This window comes from Canis lupus, chromosome 1 (genome assembly GCF_011100685.1).
Source record: "Canis lupus familiaris isolate Mischka breed German Shepherd chromosome 1, alternate assembly UU_Cfam_GSD_1.0, whole genome shotgun sequence".
Taxonomy (NCBI): Eukaryota; Metazoa; Chordata; class Mammalia; order Carnivora; family Canidae; genus Canis; species Canis lupus.
Genome location: NC_049222.1, coordinates 14,423,964 through 14,444,806, shown reverse-complemented (window position 1 = coordinate 14,444,806; position 20,843 = coordinate 14,423,964). Strand labels below are relative to the sequence as shown.

At 40.5% G+C, this 20,843-nt stretch overlaps 1 protein-coding gene across 1 annotated transcript in view; it reads left to right on the top strand.

The window, feature by feature from the left end:
- Positions 1-20,843, top strand: part of ZCCHC2 (zinc finger CCHC-type containing 2) — a 58,272-nt gene that overhangs the window by 24,379 nt on the left and 13,050 nt on the right. Inside the window, 7 exon segments of the mRNA XM_038525862.1 lie at positions 188-300; positions 12,235-12,329; positions 14,791-14,874; positions 16,653-16,710; positions 18,938-19,073; positions 20,157-20,221; positions 20,604-20,698. Coding sequence (XP_038381790.1) covers positions 188-300; positions 12,235-12,329; positions 14,791-14,874; positions 16,653-16,710; positions 18,938-19,073; positions 20,157-20,221; positions 20,604-20,698 — 646 coding nt within the window.

The window sequence follows — 20,843 nt, the reverse complement described above, 5'->3', positions numbered from 1 at the left end:
TGTTTCCTAGTAGAAAAAGCTCTGTTGCTTCAGTATGGGGTCTGGCGTCATGAAGATTTAGAGAAGGAACTGCTTTGGGACCATGACCGAGCAAGAGACATTTATCTTCCTTTTATGCCTCTGGTTTGTAACATTCTTAGCAGCAAGTAAGAAACTTAACATTGGCCTTGCTGTTTTTCTTTTCTAGCTCCCAAAGGAAGTGTCTTCAGAGACTTTTGACAAGACCATCTTAAGAGCCCTGAATCAGGGTTCATTGAAAAGGGAGGAACGGCGACATCCTGACCTAGAGCCCATCCTAAGGTAATGATTTACTGACGCTGTCAGAACGATGACACAGACAAGATCATGGGCGGGGGAGGACTTAGAATGGAGGTTTTTTCCCTGTGGAGTACTTTTTAAGATGGGCTTCTTATCCATATGTTATTTGGGTCTGGGCTCACACTAGGAAACATCAAACAAATTACTTTTATCACCAGACGCTTTGGCTCTCTGATTAAAAAAAAAAAAATGCTTTTAAAATATGCAAGCAGTGAACCTCCTGTTTTCTCCATAAGATATTTACTGAAAGAGTTCCTTATCCAAGAGCTCAACTTTAGAGATGTTCTCTGTTTTAAGTTGTCAGGTAAGTAAGAAGATTAGGCTAATGGGTTGGAGAGTAAAAGACGATTAACACTCCCTGAACACCTGTTCTTCTGGACAGCGGTAAAGTTACAGTGGTGGCGAGCCGGGCAGGGCGGAGGGGGGTCAGCTCCCAGAGCATCCTGCGCGCCTGTGGAAGGAAGAAGAGGTGAAGACACAGGCGGCACCAGCTCTCTGTATGGGCAGGACGGGTGTGGACATGGGTAAATATGCTTGTTTCATGATGGGAAGTTGAGGGATCTCTTGCCTAACGGCTTACATTTTTTTCCCAAAGTAAGAGTTTGCTGAAGAATGGCTACGCTGAGGATGGGGGATCAAATGTTTGGGAGCAGAAGGAACTTAGAGTGGTCGCGTGGGGATATGGAGAACAGCCTGATCAAAGAAACCTCTTAGGTCGGCCAGGACGTGGAGTCCATTTGCCATCGGAGATCAGTAAATTATAGTGGTGTTGGTCTGTCCTGCTTGCTGTGTAGATTTTTAACAAAATCCTTCCCTCATTTCAGGCTCAGGTGTTGGGAAAGCAGATGGGTTGGATAAAGACTTTCTTGGGTGTGATGAAAGGACAGTGGGGCAGAGGAATTTAGGGAAGAGTGTGCAGGGTTTAAGAACAGACGAATGCCCAGAGTGAACATAGGTGAGTCAGACAGGAGGGTGAGCCCCGGTTGAAAAATGGGTGTCCTGGAAGTAGGCAAGTAATTAAGCAGGTTAGAGCGTGAAATGTCTGGGTTAGGGAATCCTGAGGTGAAAATGTTCCTTGGGGTCGTCAGAGGTGTGGGGCATAGTTTCGGTAACTTAAATTGCTGCACTCACCCCTCTGTGAGGGGGCTCCCGTCAGGAGAGAGAAATTAAGGCATTAATGGCCAAGCAAACAAAATGCTGTTTTGTTTTGTTTTTTTTTTTTTTTTAATTTTTATTTATTTATGATAGTCACACACAGAGAGAGAGAGAGAGAGAGAGAGGCAGAGACATAGGCAGAGGGAGAAGCAGGCTCCATGCACCGGGAGCCCGACGTGGGATTCGATCCCGGGTCTCCAGGATCGCGCCCTGGGCCAAAGGCAGGCGCCAAACTGCTGCGCCACCCAGGGATCCCACAAAATGCTGTTTGACTGAAAACTTGGAGTTACTAGTAAGTCAACCAAGTAAAAGCAGTGTAGGGACCCAGGTAGCTTGAGTCCAGGGTTGCAGGGGACTCCCTGCCTGTTGGGGCCCGTCTGGGAGGGAGCCCCGCGGAGGCAGGGAGTGGGCGGAGCCCTGGCTGTCCCCTTCCAGCGGGGCACCCAGCGAGGGGCAGGGTGGGGCTGGGAGCAAGGGGTGCGTGTTTGCTCCTCACTGGAGGGAAGCAGAAGTCTGGGAAGGAGAGTGTGTGTGCTGGATGACAAGGGCCCAGGAAGAGCAGAGGCAGAGGAAGTCCCTGGGGAAGAGGCAGCCACACAGGGCCCGAGCCTTGGCTGCTCACCTGCATGGAGCCCAGGTGCGCTGGCGCCATGGTGGCCGGGAGCGGACTCAGCCAGAGGGGGGGGGCTGAAAGGCAGCTTCAGGGGGTCCCCAGCCTCACAGCCCCCACCTCCACCGGCTGGCGGGGCTTCATTCCAAGGAAGGAGGTGCACATCTGTTCATTGAAGAGCCTGGGTGTAGGGGGCCTCTCAGACGGCGCAGCGGGCGGGTTCAGAGAGAATGGGGAGCAATGGGGAGTAGGAGCAATGGGGAGTGGTCACGGGGCATCCCAGGGATGGGACCGGGAGGTCACATGATGGTGGTGAGGGAGAATTGGCTAAATTCCTGGGTCCCCTGTGCTATTCAAAAGTCAGTGAGCCGATGGGGCACCTGGGTGGCTCAGCAGTTGAGCGTCTGCCTTTGGCTCTGGGTGATCCCAGGTCTTGGGATCCAGTCCCACATCAGGCTCCCTGTGAGGAGCCTGCTGTTCCCTCTGCCTCTGTCTCTGTGTGTCTCTCATGAATAAATAAAATCTTTAAAATAAATAAAAATAAACTATTTGCTAATTTGATAGAATGATTATTGCATTGGCTTAATCTTCATTTCCTTTATTAGTGAAATTCAGTATCTTTCTGTAAATTTAGCCATTTGTATTTTGTAAGATCATCTGTCCTTTACCAGTTTATCTTTGTGGGGTTTGGTGTTTTTAGATTTTTAACAACTCACCTTTAGTGATACAGGATTTCCTAGTGATGATCTTTTAGATGAAGTTTAAAATATTATGTTAAATTTGTCAGTCTTCGTTTCTGTGTTTCTCTTCACGCATACAAAGTCATTCCCAGATTGTTTGTTAAATGTTAGGGACATTTCTGTAGCCATATGGGGGAAAAAGTTAGGCTGGAACCATATGTCATTCCTTACATCAAAATTAACTCTAGATTGCTCAGAGATTTAAATGCAAGAAAGAAAATATGAAATTTATGTGTATGAAAAATTTTTCGAAGTATCATGCAATACCTAGACACCATTAAAAATGGAAATTCAGATACTCAGAAATCAAATTTCTGCATGATATAAGGAAAATATAAACAAAGTAAAGACTAACCTCAGGTTCAGGAAAAATACTTGCAATAAATTCTTTCTTATTAAAAAAAAAACCTCCTGGGCAGCCCGGGTGGCTCAGTGGTTTAGCATCGCCTTCAATTCAGGGTGTGATCCTGGAAACCCAGGATCGAGTCCCATGTCAGGCTTCCTGCATGGAGCCTGCTTCTCCCTCTGCCTGTGTCTCTGCCTCTCTCTCTCTCTCTCTCTCTCGAAAAAATAAATAAAATCTTTAAAAAAAAAACCCTCCTAAAATCAATAAGATATTGAAAACGAAGAGTCCAAAGCAGTGAGAAAAATGGGAACATACATGAACAAACAGGAAAGAGAAACTGGAATTTTAGGTGTCATTTGAACATATGAAAAGCTGCTCCTAATCAGAAATATAAATTAAAAACTTGAGTTGTATTTTTTTTAGGTGGCCACTACATTTTTAAAAATTTTAATTAAAGAATTTTTTAAATTTATAGTTTTAAAGGTTCTTTTTTTGGTGGGGGGAAGGGCAGAGGCAGAGGGAGAAAGAGAATCTTAAACAGGCCACGTGCCCTTTGTGGAGGATGCAGGGCTCAGTCTCACAACCCCAAGATCATGACCCAAATCAAAATCAGGAGTCTGATGCTTACCCAGCTGAGCCACCCAGGTGTCCCTAAATTTAGTTTTAATTGAAGTATAGTTGACATACAATATTGGATATAGGATTGCATTGAATCTGTAGGTTGCTTTGGATAGTATGGACATTTTAACAATATTCTTCTAATCCATGAGAATGAAATGTCTTCCCATTTATTTGTGTTGTCTCAATGTCTCCTAATTCTCAGAGTACAGGTTTTTTGTTTGTTTGTTTGTTTGTTTGTTACTAGGTATGTTAACCTAGTGATCTGACAATTATGTATAATACAGTACACTCACCACAACATGTGTAGTTACCATCTGTCACCATACAAAGTTATTATGAAAAATTTTTTAAGGTTTTATTTATTTGACAAGTGAGAGAGAGCACAAGCAGGGAAAATGGGAGAGGGAGAGAAAGAAGCAGGCTCCCTACTGAGCAGGGAGCCCAACATGGGGACTCCATCCCAGGACCCCCCGGGATCATGACCTGAGCTGAAGGCAGATACTTAACCAACTGAGCCAGCCAAGTGCCTCAAGTTACTACAATATTATTAACTATAGTCCCTGTGATGTGCGTTTCATCCTATGACTCATTTATAACTGGAAGCATTTGTACCTCTTAATCCGCTTCACCTATTTCACCCATCCCATCCCTCTCCCCTTGGCAGCTACAAGTTAGTTTTCAGTATTTGAGCCTGTTTCTGCTGGTTTGTTCATTTGTTTTTTCTTTTTTTTTTTTAATAATAAATTTATTTTTTATTGGTGTTCAATTTACAACATACAGAATAACACCCATTGCTCATCCTGTCAAGTGCCCCCCCTCAGTGCCCGTCACCCATTCACCCCCACTCCCCACCCTCCTTCCCTTCCATCACCCCTAGTTCGTTTCCCAGAGTTAGGAGTCTTTATGTTCTGTCTCCCTTTCTGATATTTCCCACACATTTCTTCTCCCTTCCCTTCTATTCCCTTTCACTATTATTTATATTCCCCAAATGAATGAGAACATACAATGTTTGTCCTTTTCCGATTGACTTACTTCACTCAGCATAATACCTTCCAGTTCCATCCACGTTGAAGCAAATGGTGGGTATTTCATTTGTTTTTTAGATTCCACATGTAAGTGAAATGATACTTGTCTTTCTCTTTCTGGCCTATTTCACTTAATATAATACTCTCTAGGTCCATCTATGTTGTCCCAAATAGCAAGTTTTCTTTTTTTTTTTTTTTATGGCTAATATTCCATTTTACCATCTTTATCCATTCGCCTATTGATGGACACTTAGGTTGCTTCCATATCTTGGCTACTGTGAATAATGCTGCAGTAAACACCGGGGTGCATATATCTCTTCAAGTTGGTGTTTCATTTTCTTTGGGTAAATATTCAGAGGTGGTATTCCTAGATTGTATGATATTTGTATTTTTAATATTTTGAGGCACCTCCATACTCTTTTCCATAGTGGCTGCACCAATTTGCATTCTCTGCAATGATACGTGAGGATTCCCTCTTCTCCACAGCCTCACTAACACTTGTTATTGCTTGTCTTTTTGATACTAGCTATTGTGACTGGCATAGGGTGATAGCGTTGCGTTTTGATTTGCATTTCCTTTATGACTAGTGATGTTGAGTATCTTTTCATGTGCCTGTTGGCCATCCATATGTCTTCTTTGGAATATGTTCAGGTCCTCTGTGCTTTTTTAATGAGATAATTTGGTTTCTTTGGTGTTGAGTTGTACAAGTTCTTCATGTGTTTTGGTTATTAACCCCTTATTGAATATATCATTTGCAAATATCTTCACTCATTCAGTAGGTTGCCTTTTTGTTTTGTTGATGATTTCCTTTGCTGTGTAAAAGCTTTTTATTTTGATACAGTCTATTATTTTTGCTTTTGTTTCCCTTGCCTGAGGAGACTTAATCCAGAAAAATATTGCCCATGGCCAGTGTCCCAAAAATTTATCGCCTATGTTTTCTTTTAGGAGTTTTATGGTTTCCTGTCTCACAATTTAGGTCTTTAATCCATTTTGAGTTTATTTTTGTGCATGGTAAGAAAGTGGTGCAGTTTCATTCTTTTGCATAAAGCTGTGAAGTTTTCCCAGCATCATTTATTGAAGAGATTATCTTTTTCTGTTGCATGCCCCTGCCCCTGGCATAGATTAATTGACCACATAAGTGTGAGTTCATTTCTGGGCCCTCTGTTTTTTCCATTGATCCATGCATCTGTGTTTGTGCCAGTACCATATGTGTTTGATAGCTGTAGCTTTGTAATATAGTTTGAAATCTGGGATTGTGATACCTCTAGCTTTGTTCCTCTTTCTCAAGTTTCCTTTGGGTGTTTGGGGTTTTTGTGGTTCCATATGCATTTTAGTATTATTTGTTTTAGCTCTTTGGAAAAAACTATTGGATATAGGATTGCATGGAATCTGTAGGTTGCTTTGGGTAGTATGGACATTTTAACAACATTCTTCTAATCCATGAGAATGAGATGTCTTCCCATTTGTGTCATCTCAATGTCTCCTAGTTTTCAGAGTACAGGTTTTTTGTTTGTTTTAATCTCCCTTGACTGTCTATTTAACCTGTTGGATATGCAGAGATCAAAAAGTTTGGCAGGTACAGTAAATGGTAAATTGGTAAAGTTTCTATGGAAAGCTATTTGGCAACATCAGAACTTAAGTGCAGATAACCTTTGAATAGTTCCACTTCTGGTAATTTACCATCCAGGTACATTCCCACTGTATGCAAAGATGAGTGTTTAAGAATGTTTACTGTTGTGATTTCTGACCCGAGAAGACTAGGAACAGCTTGAGATGTCTACAGAAACTTGGTTTAACTCAATGGGACAAGTATTTTAATGTCATTGGACGTTCGTTCACTGGAATACTATGTGGTCTTACTGAAAAGAATGATAGCAAAAAGGTACATGAAGTAGTGCTGGGGGAGCGCAAGGTGAGAACAGTTAATAGAATGTCACCATTTTAAAGGATATGTACATGTTTGCCTGCAAAGAATATCTCTGAAAAACACAACAGTAAGGAGACTTATGTCTAAGGAAGAAAAGGGGCTTGGGGAAGGAATAAGACTGGCTGTTCACTTCATAACTTCTGAGTTTGGGCCATATATGTTCTTCACTTACTTAAAGCTGCTTGAAGCTATCCCTCTTCTGAAACACGATCAATTTACTTTTTGTGTGCAGATCGTTTCTGTTATTTCTATTGTTCTTCAATCATTTTGAATTTATTTTGTTTTACCAACTGAGGCCAGGACCTAAATCTGTTTTTCTTTCCAATGAATTGATTCTTTCCTGTATTATTATTGTTTTCCTACATTCCTAGGTATATATCGTATTCCTGGATTTCTCCTCTCAACAATCTCATTCTTGTTGCAGGATCACTTTTTATTTATTAGAACTTTACTAGTAGCTGACAGATGTGGTTTTTCTCCTCCTGGTACTCTTTCTAAATACTCCTCTGTGTTCTCAGATATTTATTATTCAGCTTAGGTATTTTAAAATGATGCATATGTGTTCTAGGAGATGTGCTACACCATGGTTCAAGTCTTAGTAATATCAGTGCTAGGGTTCTTTGTAGCACTGTCATTTTTAAAGAGTCACTATCAGTTCCCGTCCTCTTTTCCCCTGCCCTTCGTGAACACGTCCTAAGGCTGCTCAGTGGAACAGGGCAAGGCAGGTAGCAGCTATGGTTTTTGAGGACATGCTATAATGGACTATAAAAGGGACCCTAAGTGGAGGGAGGAGTCAGTCATCCAGTCATGGAGATGGTGCTGGGAGGCCTGGCACAGTGTTTGAGAGGATGTATACATGAGAGGGGGCGGGCAGGGCATTTGAACTCAGCTGGTACTGGGAGGCTACCTGCCTAGGAGGTGGAAGGGGGCAAGAGTGGGAATAGATTGCTATTCTATTGTATAGAATAAGTAGGGGGTTGACCTAATTAGTAAATATATTAAGAATAGTGAGGACCAAGTTTCTCTCTATTGGAGAAGAGAGTTACAGTATAGAAAGGAAGAAGACCAAAATGAACCATGGAGAAGATGTCTGATTGGAATTGAAGATAGTGATGTGAACCCATGGTTTTTGGTATATATAGAAAGTTACAGAAATAAATATGGTTGTGTGTGTACACACTTGTTCCCTCCTCTGTTCATTGAGGGAGTCTGGAAGCAGCCGTAGCCAGGAGCCGTGGGAATGTCTGGTGTTCAGAGCTTGAATTGTAACACCATTCTCCACTAAACAGAACTAGGGCTCCTTGCAGGAAAAGTCAATTGTAGGCCTGGAGCAGGAAAAGGACAAGATGAGCCTCTTGTGCCAGAAAGTAAGGAAGTGCTCAAAGAATGAGGTGGCTTGGTCAAAAAGCTACAGGAACTGACTTTGAAGGGGCTCCTAGTGGTCAAATCTGGAGCATATCCAACATCAAAATAAATAAAACAGTAACATTGAATAAAATAAGAAACCACGAGTCCATGTGGAAATAAATAATGAATGAATAGACTGAATGTGAGGATATTTTACAGTATCGAAGTCCTTTTCCACAAAACCATGCTTATTATTCATAAAAGAAGGAAGAGTAGCTATAGAGTGGTGAAGCCTTGCAGATATCACTTTAATCCAGTAACGTGAACTTGATGAGAGATGAGGGGATCAGTCAGAATTACTACACAATAGGCTATAGCAAAGAAACAAAGTCTCAGTCCTATCATATTCCTGCTATGAATCTAATCTTGAAGAAATATCAGACAAACCCAAGTTGTGACCATTCCACAATACATAGGGATCGTCTTCTTAAAACATGAGAGCCAAGGGAAGGCTGAGGATTTCTCATGGTGGCCGGATGCAACATAGGATCTGAACTGGGTCTTTGTAGTAAAAAGGACACTTTGGGGTCAGTTGGAAAAACCTAAATGAGGTCTGAGGATTAAGGTTTTTTTTTTTTCTTTTCTTTTTTCTTTTTCTTTAAGATTTTATTTACTCCTGAGAATGAAAGAGACAGAGAGGCAGAGACACAGGCAGAGGGAGAAGCAGGCTCCCTGCAGGGAGCCTGATGTGCGACTCATCCCAGGACCCTACCTTTGGATTTTAATCCCCAGCCATAGGTGATGTGTTCAGACCTGGAAATTTAGAGCAGCTCCTTGCTCAGTTGTCCTTCCATCTCTTTATTTCCCCTTGTCTTCCTATCGACTATTTCTTTCCACATTTGTGTACACCCTGAACCAAAAGCAGACACTCAACTGCTGAGCCACCCAGGTGCCCCTGAGGATTACGTCTTAATACGTCAGTGTTAATATCCTGTTACTGATTGTAGGAGAATGTCTTTGTAGGAAATACTAAATGTCTTCCAGTTGTTGGGGTGTCAGAGATCAACTGACTATGGTTCAGAAAAAGTATTTTTTACTGTATTTGCAACTTTTCTGTAAGTTTGAGACTTTGAGAAGGAAAAAAATATTTCCATAAGGAGCCACTTTTAGAAATTTGTTTCCTGGCTAAGATGATAAGTATGTGGCTGACTCCTCCTTATTACAGCTGTTAGTCTTCTCCTCAGTGATGATCACAGAGGTGTGTGTGTGCGTGTGTTTTGAGATCTTTTTTACTATAAAGGGGTTATTCAAGCTACTTGTGAAGAATGTAATGGAAGGTGTGATGCCAAAAGTCCCGAATTGCCCTTTCTCCAAATTTAGTCACTAGAAATAGCCTTCATTAAAAATCTTACAGAACTCTCCAGAAATTTTCTGTGCATGTACATACCTTTGAATTTATGTATTTACTGTGCAAATTGAGTTATCCTGTACACTCTTGTTCTGCCACTTACTCTTTTCATTAAATATATTGGACATGGTAACATATTGGTACATGTAAAAAGATTGCTGCCTCCTTATTTGCTACATAATCTATTTTTACTTGTATCATAATTAGTGGATTTTATGGCCATTTTTATTCTAAATATTTAAAACTACAAACAGTATTACAGTGAATGTCCATGTATGTCTCTTAACATATTTGGAGACATTTATCTGTAAGAGAAATCTGTAGAAATCGTTTGGTCATAAGTTACGCGTTTTTAAATACGTGATGACTCCAGATTACTTCTAAGGATTCTGAGGAGGTAGCAGCAGAAGTCTTTAATTCGGTTCTCCACCCCTCAGCAGACGGAAGATACTCTCATCTCTGCTTTGTCAGTCTCAGAGAGGGAGACTGTCTCTTATTTGAGTCTGGAGTCAGTCTGTATTTGCACTTTCCTGTAAATGGCTTTTTCCGTCCTTCCCACTTTGTATGGGTCTTACTGATTTATAAGAGAGTTATTTGTTGGAGAAAGGAGCCCTGTTGGTCATTATTTCTTGACCACATGGACAGTGGAGATTTTTATGTAGTCAGATATATTGACCTTTCCTCTGATGGTTTCAGGGTTTTGTATCCTGCTTGGAAAGATTTTCTTCTTCAAAAATTACATTTTTAAAACAGTTTTTCTTCCCCTAGTATTTCCCTTAAAAATCTTTGATTTGTGTGGCTAGTTTGTGGTCTCAGCACCACTCTCAGGATGTTAGAACACCTCACTCTCAGTTTCTGGATTTTAGATTAGTATGGTTATCATTCATGTCACGTAAAAAATGGAGCAGTTGTAGAGGAAGGGGGAATTGTAAGTGAGAAATAGGAAATTGAGTTTACAGGAGCAGTGGAGATGGGGTTGGTACAGGACACACTGCCTGAATACAGTTCCAGATGACTGCAAATAAGGAAGATGGAAATAGGGCACTGGAATGTACACTTGGGTGGTTTCTGTCATGTCAAAACATGATCTTGTTTTTCTTATTTAATGTGTTAGTTTATGGCCAGTTTGACTTTTAAATAGATAGGTGGAATTGCCATCATCTTGTGCTTCTGCATTACTGAGCCTTGGTTTCTGAGCGTGTGTGGACTTCAGGCCTTGGGCCTCAGTCTTGGGTGTGGCTTACACATCTAGCTCCTTGTTCCCACAGCAGAGACGCACTTGCTATGTGGAGTGGTAGGTGGCATCTAGGCTGTCTCTTGGGACCCTGACCTTGAATTCAAGGTGGGTCTGTCTGTCCTTGGACCAGTTGGTTTGTAAATGTAACTGGATAATAGGTTCTACCACTGCCTTTGGATTTTAATCCCCAGCCATAGGTGATGTGTTCAGACCTGGAAATTTAGAGCAGCTCCTTGCTCAGTTGTCCTTCCATCTCTTTATTTCCCCTTGTCTTCCTATTGACTATTTCTTTCCACATTTGTGTACCAAGAAGCAATTTTACCTAATGCACAAGGTAATTTTGGTCCATAGGGTCATCCCTTCATATGGTATTAGATTTTATAATTAGTATGAATGACTGCTAAAAAACTTGGGGAGAAATTTAGGAATTTGATTTTATTTTTTAAAAAGATTTGATTTATTTGAGAGAGCAAGAGCAGAAGCAGGTGGAGGGGCAGAGGGAAAGGGAGCCCGACCCAGGGCTCGATCCCAGAATTCTGAGATCATGACCTGAGCTGAAGGCAGACACTTAACTGACTGAGCTACCCGGGCATCCCAGAGAAGTTTAAGAATTTTAAATGAGCATTTAAATTGTTCAGAAGTAATGGAAAGGGATTTGTCTATTAAGCAGGGTTACAGTTTTGTGTGCTGTGAGTGCCATAACCTTGATGAATTGGTAGTATTATTCCCTATGAGGAGAATAAAGCTGAGAGGCTAAGTAACTTGTTTACAATGAGTCAGCTTTTAAGTGGTTGAGCTGGTTTGCAGATCCTTGAGGAAACTTTCCATTAGACTGTACTGTCACTGTGCCCCTTATTGCAGGTCCCTTTGTAGAGAAGACTTCCAGCTGGAATATTTTAATTACATTAATCAAATGTGGGGAGAGCTGATTTTCAAAGATAAGGGCTCAGAAAGATGGTACGACACACAGTGGAATGAACCCTTAGTCATGCCTTCAGATGTAGTAATACTTGTGACTAACCAGACCACCACCGCATTCCGCAGTTTCCAGGACCCTGAGCACCCCCACGTCCTGGGCTCTTAAATTTAGAGTGTGGGAAGGTGCCTTCATGGGACAGGCAAGTGAGGACAAGTACACCTGTGAAGAAGGGTAAAGGAATTGCAATACTTACTCTGAGCAGAAAGATGGCTATTGGACCACGGGGACAACAGGCTGAAATAATAACATGCATATTTTTTGCCAGCATTGCAACCATACCACTAGATTATAGATTAGAAAAAAAAAAAAAGCCTGTTGATTAGATTTTTGTGAAGAGGCTTAACTTTATTCACTTTCTCCTATGAGAAATACATTAGAAGATAATATTCTTTTCCTTAGGAAAACCATGTAATTTTTATACCTGGATGAAACTGCCACATATGTTTGCCTTACAGCCTGAGCTGAGACTCCAGTGGATTTGTACCGTGTGAAATTAATGCCTCTCTTTTCTTTCTGTGCAGGCAGCTATTTTCAACTTCATCCCAAGCTTTCCTACAGAGTCAGCGAGTGCACAGCTTCTTTCAGGCCATGCCACCAGACCCCCTGCACAGCCTCAGTAAGCGCCTCTCCTCTTAGAAAGCAGCTCTTTTCATGCTTAGAGTTTTCATTTCACTGTGCTGCCCTGTGTGGATGGGGTGATCGTTTAGTGTGAGTGGAAAAGCCCCCGGTGGCATACAGTTAAGAGACATCTATAGTTCTCAGTGACGGTCACATTACAGTTCTAAGGAAAATACCATGTGAAAGCTGATGTCACCAAACACTCTGATTGCAAGGCAGAGGCCAGCTGTCTCCAACTCATGGACACGCTGGTTCCTCTGGGTCCTTGTCAGCCCTGGTGGCAGGGTCATAGGGGGACCACGCTGCTGAATGCATGGTGTGGAACCTCTTGGAATCGACCTTCCCCTTCTTGGGCCCCTGCTCCAGTAGTGACCTCCTCACCCTCCCGGGCTGAAAACCCTGGCCTTCCCCTTTCCACGCTTCCTCTTGCGCTCAGCCGCTTACAGGCCAGGCCACACTGTCTCTCCTTACCCATCCCCATGGTGGCGGTTAAGCCTTTCTTTCATGCACACCCTGCACAAAGCCTCGCTCGCCTCTGATTCTGGTTTCTCCCTTTACTGTAACCTAGCCCAGGATTACCTCAGGGATCAGTTGGGTAATCCCCTCTTCAAAACTTTAATAAAAGTTCAGTTTGAAATTCAAGCCCTGCCAGGAGCCTCCTTGTACCTTCCTGCGAGTCTCAGGCACTGACTACTCTCTAGCTTGGCATCTGCTCAGTTCACCTGCCATTTCCTGTCCCAGTGCCTTGGCTCGTTGTGCACCTGAACTTTTAAATGTCCTTCCTTTTGGCACAGCCGTTGAAATCACACCTATTTTAAGACCCAACTGAAATACTGCTTCCCGAAGATTTCCCCAATTATTTTCTTCTATTCCTGTAGGTTGGATTCGCCCCTATGTCTCATCCTTTATTATAGTTGGCCTTGTGTTTCGTTTTAGGCACAACTTTTTCAACTGCCTTTTTAAACAAATACTTGGCCAGAAACACAAATGGGGGCTTTTTAGGAGAATGTGCTGACTTCCAGCACAGCCACTCTGGCAAGTGGCTATTTATTTTTTTTAATCTTCGGTTTTCAGCAAACTCATATTTTTCTTGTACCTAAAGGGGAAAGAAAATGGGTATTTCCTCATTTTTAAGTGGAAGAAAAAGAGATTTAAAAAAGTAAGATGATTGGATATTATAACATGGATTAACTTGGTCATGTTTCTCTAATAGGGTGTGTGTGCATGTACATGCACGCTCCTTAAATATTTTAAACAAGTAGCAATTAGAATTAAGACTTTTGATGACAAGTTGATAAGACAAAATGAGCAACTCCATGGTTAAATTTATGTCTTAGTGGTAGTAGTAGCTTTTTTGTTGTTTGTTTGGGTTTTTTTTTCTTTTTTTTTAAGGAGAATTCTAATCCTACAACTGTATAGATTTAACAGTCAGTGCTTTTGCTGGAACGGAGTATGGGCACTTTTGAAGGAATATCATTAAATAGCATATGTTTAATTCTAAAAAAGCATCGAAACACCAAAGTTAAACTTCAAATTCAGATTTTAACAGGCTGCCCAGGGAAACTAGCCCAAGTGAGTAGTGCATATATAAATAATAGAAAACTCATCACGAGAGCTTTTACAGTATTTAAATTATGAGTAGTGCTAAAGAAGCTAATAGATTTGAAGATAATCAGATTGTTGTGAAATTGAATGTATTAAAAGTGCATGTTTTGAGATTGGGGAAAATCTGGCCAGGATGTCCGCACTGTTTCACCAAAGAACACATTGTTGTCGAAGTTCATTTGCACTTTCTAAAAAAATCGACAGCTCTACCCTTTTTCTCCCTAAGATAGAGAGTGTTAGTCTATATTCTGACAATTGAGAAAACAAATGTTAAACTTCTGAATGACTTCAGCATTAAACTCTGGAATCCCACCAGTCTGGATAGTAACAGAGAAGTTATTCAGAGCTTTCAGGATGTGTTTGGTGGGTCAGTGCTGGTCCACAAATTGCTTGTCACTGCTCTGTAATAGGAGAATAGAAACTGATAGTAGACACTGAGAGTGTGTAGCAGTTTGACATTGCCACACATGATCATATTTTATAAAAGTAATAGTTCACAACACACTAGAAATTTGAAAACCTCCCCACACACCGATGTTTGGGAAGCACTAATCCAGTGCTGCTTCTCATTTTGCACATGAGCACGTGGGGGGCTGGCAGAGGCGAGACACCTTGCTCCAGCCTGTAGTTCTTACAGAAAGAGCAGGCTCCGTGACTCAGCGTCCCCACTCCCAGTCCTGTGTTTTGTGCTATGTCACTTTGGTTTCTTAAAGGGCCTAACTAGTAGAAAAGTTCTCTTTCCCACGTAGTTTTCCACTCTCCTCTTTTTGGGAGAAAAGGAATCCTAATCATTCTGTGTGCTCTGTTTGTTACATTTTTCCTAAAAAGTTAATAATAATGAATGCTTCCTGCAGATAACTTACAATCCTCTCTGAAGACTTCTAAAATATTAGAACACTTAAAAGAAGACAGTTCAGAAGCTTCAAGTCAAGAAGAAGGTAAATGTATATTCATGGGAACAGGCCATTCTGCCTGATTGGGTCACAGGGAGAGGCCAACAGACTGTCAAGACAGGTGAAGGAGCTGAGGAACAGACATCTGGGAACTCGGAGTGTGAGGGCTGGCATTATAAGTAAATGAGGAAAAATAGATTAGTCAGTAAATGATGTTGGCTGGCTTTCCAGTTGAAAAAAAGACTTTATAATTAAATCTCTACTTAAATCATGCACAGAAATTTCAAGTGAATAACAAAATATATGTAGCATATAAACTTCATGTAATAGTAAATTGTAAAAGCGAATTTTGAAATGTTAATAATCTGGGACAAGAAGGCTTTTTTTGACGAAACAGAGCATGCATGACTGTGGAGATCTTTCTAATCTACATTAACTGAACACGAGGCCCAAAAACCAGACAGTTAGAAGACATTTACAGGATATCCACAGTTGAAGAAAGACTACATCCAGACAGTAGAAATATTCTTCCGAAAGTTCAATGAGGACATCAGTCTGATTGGAAATATGGACAAAAGATAAAGATAGTTCAAAGAAGAAGTTTGAATGGCTATTAAATAGTGTTTAGCCTCACAAGTAGTCCAAAAAATGCACACTCTAAAAACAGTAAGATGTCATTTCAGATTGGCCAAGCGTTTTCAAGTCTGACATTACCAAGGATATGAAGTAATGGGAACTGTGATCCACTGCAGATGGGAATATAAATTGGTACAACTCATTTGGACAGAAATTTGACACTATGTAGTGAGGTTGGAAGTAATTAATTTTATGCTACTGCCCGGCAGTTCTGCTGCTATGAAAATTGTTGTCTGTGTGCCCAGGGGATGGAGACTGAAATCCTCACAGCAGCCTTGTGTGTAATAGCAAATACCTGGGTGTTTGTTGTAAGTCTTCATAAAAACACACACTAGAAATATTACAACTAATTTAGCTCTCTGTAGAGGGAGGGAGTTAGTGGAATGGAGGAAGGCCTTCAGTTGTTTCTGTGATATATTTTTGTTTCTTTTTTTTTTTTTTTTTTTTTTAATTTTTGTTTCTTAATTAAAAGAGGCAAGTATAGTTAACCCTTGAACAACATGCAGGTTAGAGGCACTGACCCCCTCCCCATGCAGGTGAAAATCCGTGTTGAACTTCGACTCTGCCACAACTAAACTATAACTAGCCTGCTCTTTGACTAGAAGCCTTACCAAAAACGTACACTATTAACACATAGTTTGTATTTTAGGTGTGTTTTATACTGTATTCTTATAATAAAGTAGGCTAAAGAAAAGAAAATAATAGGTTTATAGTAGTGTACTTACTCATCAGAAAAAAAATCTGTGAGAGGACCCTCACAATTCAAACCCATGTTGTTCAAGGGTCAAGCTGAATAGAGAGATCTGAAATGGTATATTGGCGTTTCTTACATTAATAGATGCACATCTTTTGAATGTTTGAGACACTTCATTTTTTTAATGGTTAAAAAAAGAGCCTGAAATGGCAGCTTCTTGTTTTGCAGTGGCACATCATAGCGAAATTCCATAATTTTTAGACCAAACCGATTTGCTCTTGGGTGGACCATATTTGAGAGGATATTTAAGAAAATTCAGTGGTCCTGTGTGTCTTTGAAAAATTGCCTCTTTAAGGAATTTTCTGTGAAAAATGCTTATAAGTGTTCTGCACGGTCTGTTGATGCTGTCATGGTCACATAAATTAGTTGCATCATCCTTTTGGATTTTTGCAGAAGCATTTGGTATAATGAACTGTTTTTTCCTCTACTGTAGATGTGTTACAGCACACCATAATCCACAAGAAACATACCGGGAAAAGTCCCCTTGTGAAGTACGTATCTAATTTCTAAAACGTAAATGTCTTTGTGCATTTTTTAATTAATTGACTGTGTCACATTTGCTTTAAGTACTGATACTTTTGGCTACAAGTCTGCCATTTTACTATTGGCTTGTTATTTGGCCTTTTCTGTATTACCTTCCTTTTCTCTCCTTTCTTGCTTTAGGGGTGGTTTTTATTCTGCTTTCCTCTTCTCTTAACCTTGATTGTTATAGATCGTGTTCCCTTCTTCTCGTGGTTACCCTAGAGATTGTATTTTACATCTTTAACTTACTAAAAGTCTCGTACCAGTTGTGCTCGTACCACTTCCCCCATGAGGACCTTTAATCACTGTCACCCCCCTTACGTTCTCCCTGTATCAACTATAAATGTCATATTTACGTGTCGTCGTTCTCTCTGTATTTCGACCTCATGAAATCTCTCTTCACTTGTCAGATTTTACCATTCCAGTGCCCTTCCTTCCCCACATGCCTTAGCATCCTTCTGTGATTGTTTTCCTTCTAGCTGAAGAACACTGAGTATTTCCAAAGTCATACCTGCCCGTAACGCCATCACTTTTATTTTTGCCTGGAAAAAAATGCTTATTTTGCCTTCAGTTTTGCTGGATGTAGGATCTTACGTTGGCAGTTACTTCTTGTGAGCTCTGAAACTCAGGTTTTCCTGTCTTCCTGTTTAATGCATTTGCTCCCTTGCCTCATGTCCTCTCGGCCCACCTCTGCCTCCCCTCACATTCCTCCTGTCCTACCTAAGCTGCAGGATGTGCTGCCTTCTGCCTCAGAGCCCTGGCTGATGATTCTGGGGACCTAATTGGCCCTCCCCAGAAATGCAAGTCAGTTTGCTCCAGTAATCCGCACTCAACCAACCAATGGGGGAGCTCTGGCTCCCTGTCCTTTGGATAGATGATTATTGTAGGAGGTCCCATCCAGTACTGAGGTCTCCCTCAGTAAGGGACCCTTACATTGGTGTTTCCTCTTTTCCTATGTATTCTGTGCACTCGTCGTGCCTGCTTCCTGGAGTCACCTCCCGTATCAGCTGTGTTATCCCAGATTCTACTTTTTTTATACGGGGACTAAAAAAAGACAGCTGGCGGGCAGCCCCGGTGGCTCAGTGGTTTAGCGCCGTCTTCAGCCTAGGGCGTGATCCTGGAGACCTGGGATCAAGTCCCATGTCAGGCTCCCTGCATGGAGCCTGTTTCTCCCTCTGCCTGTGTCTCTGCCTCTCTCTCTGTGTGTCTCTCATGAATAAATAAATAAAATTTATATATATAAAAAAAAAGACAGCTGGCATTCATTGTTCAGTCTTACTGTTGATCTTTGGAAGTTGGTGTGCTTTTCAAACTGATTGCTTTTTAAGATTTCCTCATTGGTTTTCAGCACTTTGCCTAGGATGTGTTTGTAGCTGCCTTAGAATGAATTCTTCTCAAGTCTAAAGCCTGATACTTTTTGGGTTTAGAGAAGTCCAAGCCATTCTCTCTTCAGATGTTGCTTCTGCTTGATTCTCTTGTTTTCTCCTCTGAGACCTGGACTACTCTGGATGTTACACTTTGCCCCGTGTGTCTCATAAACTTCTCTGTTCTCTCATGGTTTCTTCCTCTCGCTGCTCTGGTCTAGTTTCTTCTGACCACAGTTCCTCCTCACTGATTTTGTTCATCTGTTTCCATCCATTGAGTTCCTAATTTGTTTCTTTTACAGTTCCAGAGCTTAAATTTGGTTCTTTTTTATATTTTCCAGGACTCTTCCAAAATTTCCCATCAGTGATGTGTTTAAGCACTGTTATTTTAAAGGCTTTGCCCAGTACCTTCCTTCTCTGGATTCTTTTTGGGTCTATTTCTGTTGTCTGTTTTTTTCGGTTTTTGGTCACGTCCTCCTATCCTTTTACATGCCTGAGATATACACAGTACTAGTCAGTGATCCTTGCAAAACTGGGGCTACACACTGGGTGTAAGTGATACGGGATGACTGTGGCAGAGAGTCTGAAGACAACGTGCATTTGTTACTAATTTCCTGAGAGATAGGTATTATTAATAGATAAGATAGCTGTGCAATAGTTTATTCTCATAGTATACTTTTTTTTCCCTTAGAGATCTCACTAGGCATTTTGTAAAAAAAAAAACAAACAAAAAAAAACTGAGAAAAGGGTTGCTATAGCTTCTTCGTTATATGATATAGTGGGTTTGTTTATTGAGGATAGATTTTCATACTCCTATAAACTTTCTCTGTAGCACTATTGGTACAAGTTGTTCTCCATTGGATGGGCTCACCATGCAATATTCTGAACAGAATGGAATAGTGGATTGGAGAAAGCAAAGCTGTCCCACCATTCAGCACCCGGAGCACTGTGTGGCCTTAGCTGACCAGGTATTTGAGGCTTTGGTTTTTGTCTTTGTGCATTGCTGCTCTGTAAGAGTCAAGTTCTCTGTGCATTAGTATGTCAGATAGTGTAAGTGTTGGACTTTAAACTTAACTGAAATACGGTCTGAGCTCTTTTGGGACCTAAAAAAGATACCTTTTATTTGCTCAAAAATTTGGTACATTTTGCTCAAAAATTTGGTACATTTTGATATGAATCCTATGGTGTTTATTCCAACCAGGGATAAGTTAAATTGTTTTGCTAATTCTTTTGCATTTGAAATAATTATTCATATTTCCATCACTATCTTGCTGTCGTGATGTGAATTTTGAAACCGACCTTCCTTCATGGATCGTTAGGGCAGTTTCCCCACACTCCTGAATGTAATTAGGAAATATTTGCTTTCTTAGGAGTTGGCGTAATCAAAGTGCAGAATGCTCTCAAGTGTGATTGTTAGGTACCTTAGCACCACAGATATAGGGGAATGCTTACCACTGCAGCTGTGGAGAGAACTTTTTTCTGGAAAATTAACCTGATTTTTATTTCTGGCCAACACTCAGATCCAAATGTTAACCTTTACTGCAATGCCTTCTTAAAAACCAAAGCATTGAAGCATACTTGGAGAAATTGTATGTCACTTTGGTCATACTTAATGGCCTGTTTTCAGAGTCCATGTGATTATACCTTCTCTCTACTTCAGTGCCTACACCTTCCCTTCTTAAAGTCGACAAAACTGTTTTTGCAGTTTTAAAAACCTGAATGTTAGAATACTGTTGAAGGTGTAGCAAATACCAGTTGTAGCAAAAACACTTGTGTTTAATTTTGTGGTCAGAAGAAAGAATCCAGGTCCATTTTAAAAGCAAAATACAAAATAGATTTTTTTTTTAGATCAGTATTATTTTGCAGAGAATGTGCAAATTTTAGTGATCCAGGTAGGTAGCTTCAGGAAATAGGTTAGAAATCAGAATTTATTAGAATATACAACCGGCAAGGTGTCACTTTAATGTTTGATCTCAGAATAGAAGGGTAACTAACTACACAAGTATGGTTTAGTTTTCATCTGTGTGTCTTCTCTTTATTCTTTCCATTAGCATTCAACTGAAAAACGAGGCTTATCATCAATAAATAAGAAGAAAGGAAAGCCACAAATAGAAAAGTAGGTTCAATTTAATGTTTCCAGTAATAGAAATTGGTAAGAATGCAACAATGCAGGATTTGACTATGGGTATGTCTAATTTATATTATATAGAGTATTTTTCTTTTAGTTTTCCTCCTATTTTTACTTCTAGGCTTAATTCTTCAAAATTCAAAATCAACAAATGCAGATGATTGAAATGAAGCTATTGCCAAATATATTCAGTTTGGAGGGGCACAGAACTCTCAGAACTGTACACTAAAGGGATGAATCTTGCATTTAGATTATACCTTGCTAAATTTTTTTTTATTATAAAAAATTGAGAATTTTAGTTACACTACTTACTGTGTTCTCCAGAGAACCTTATAAAACGTGTTGGGTAATGTATATACTTTTGGTTTAGGGAGAAAATGAAGAAAACTGACAACAGATTGAATAGTAGAATAAATGGTATTAGACTCTCCACTTCTCAGCATGCACCTGGTGGTTCTGTGAAAGGTAAGAAAGTTTTTCTTTGAAATCCCCATCAAATACATATACTTAGCATGATACCTATCACAGTAGGTATTGAACTATTGTGTCAAATCCTGATATACTTTGATCCTGCACTGATGCAGATAGCAATTTCTGAATTAAACCATTC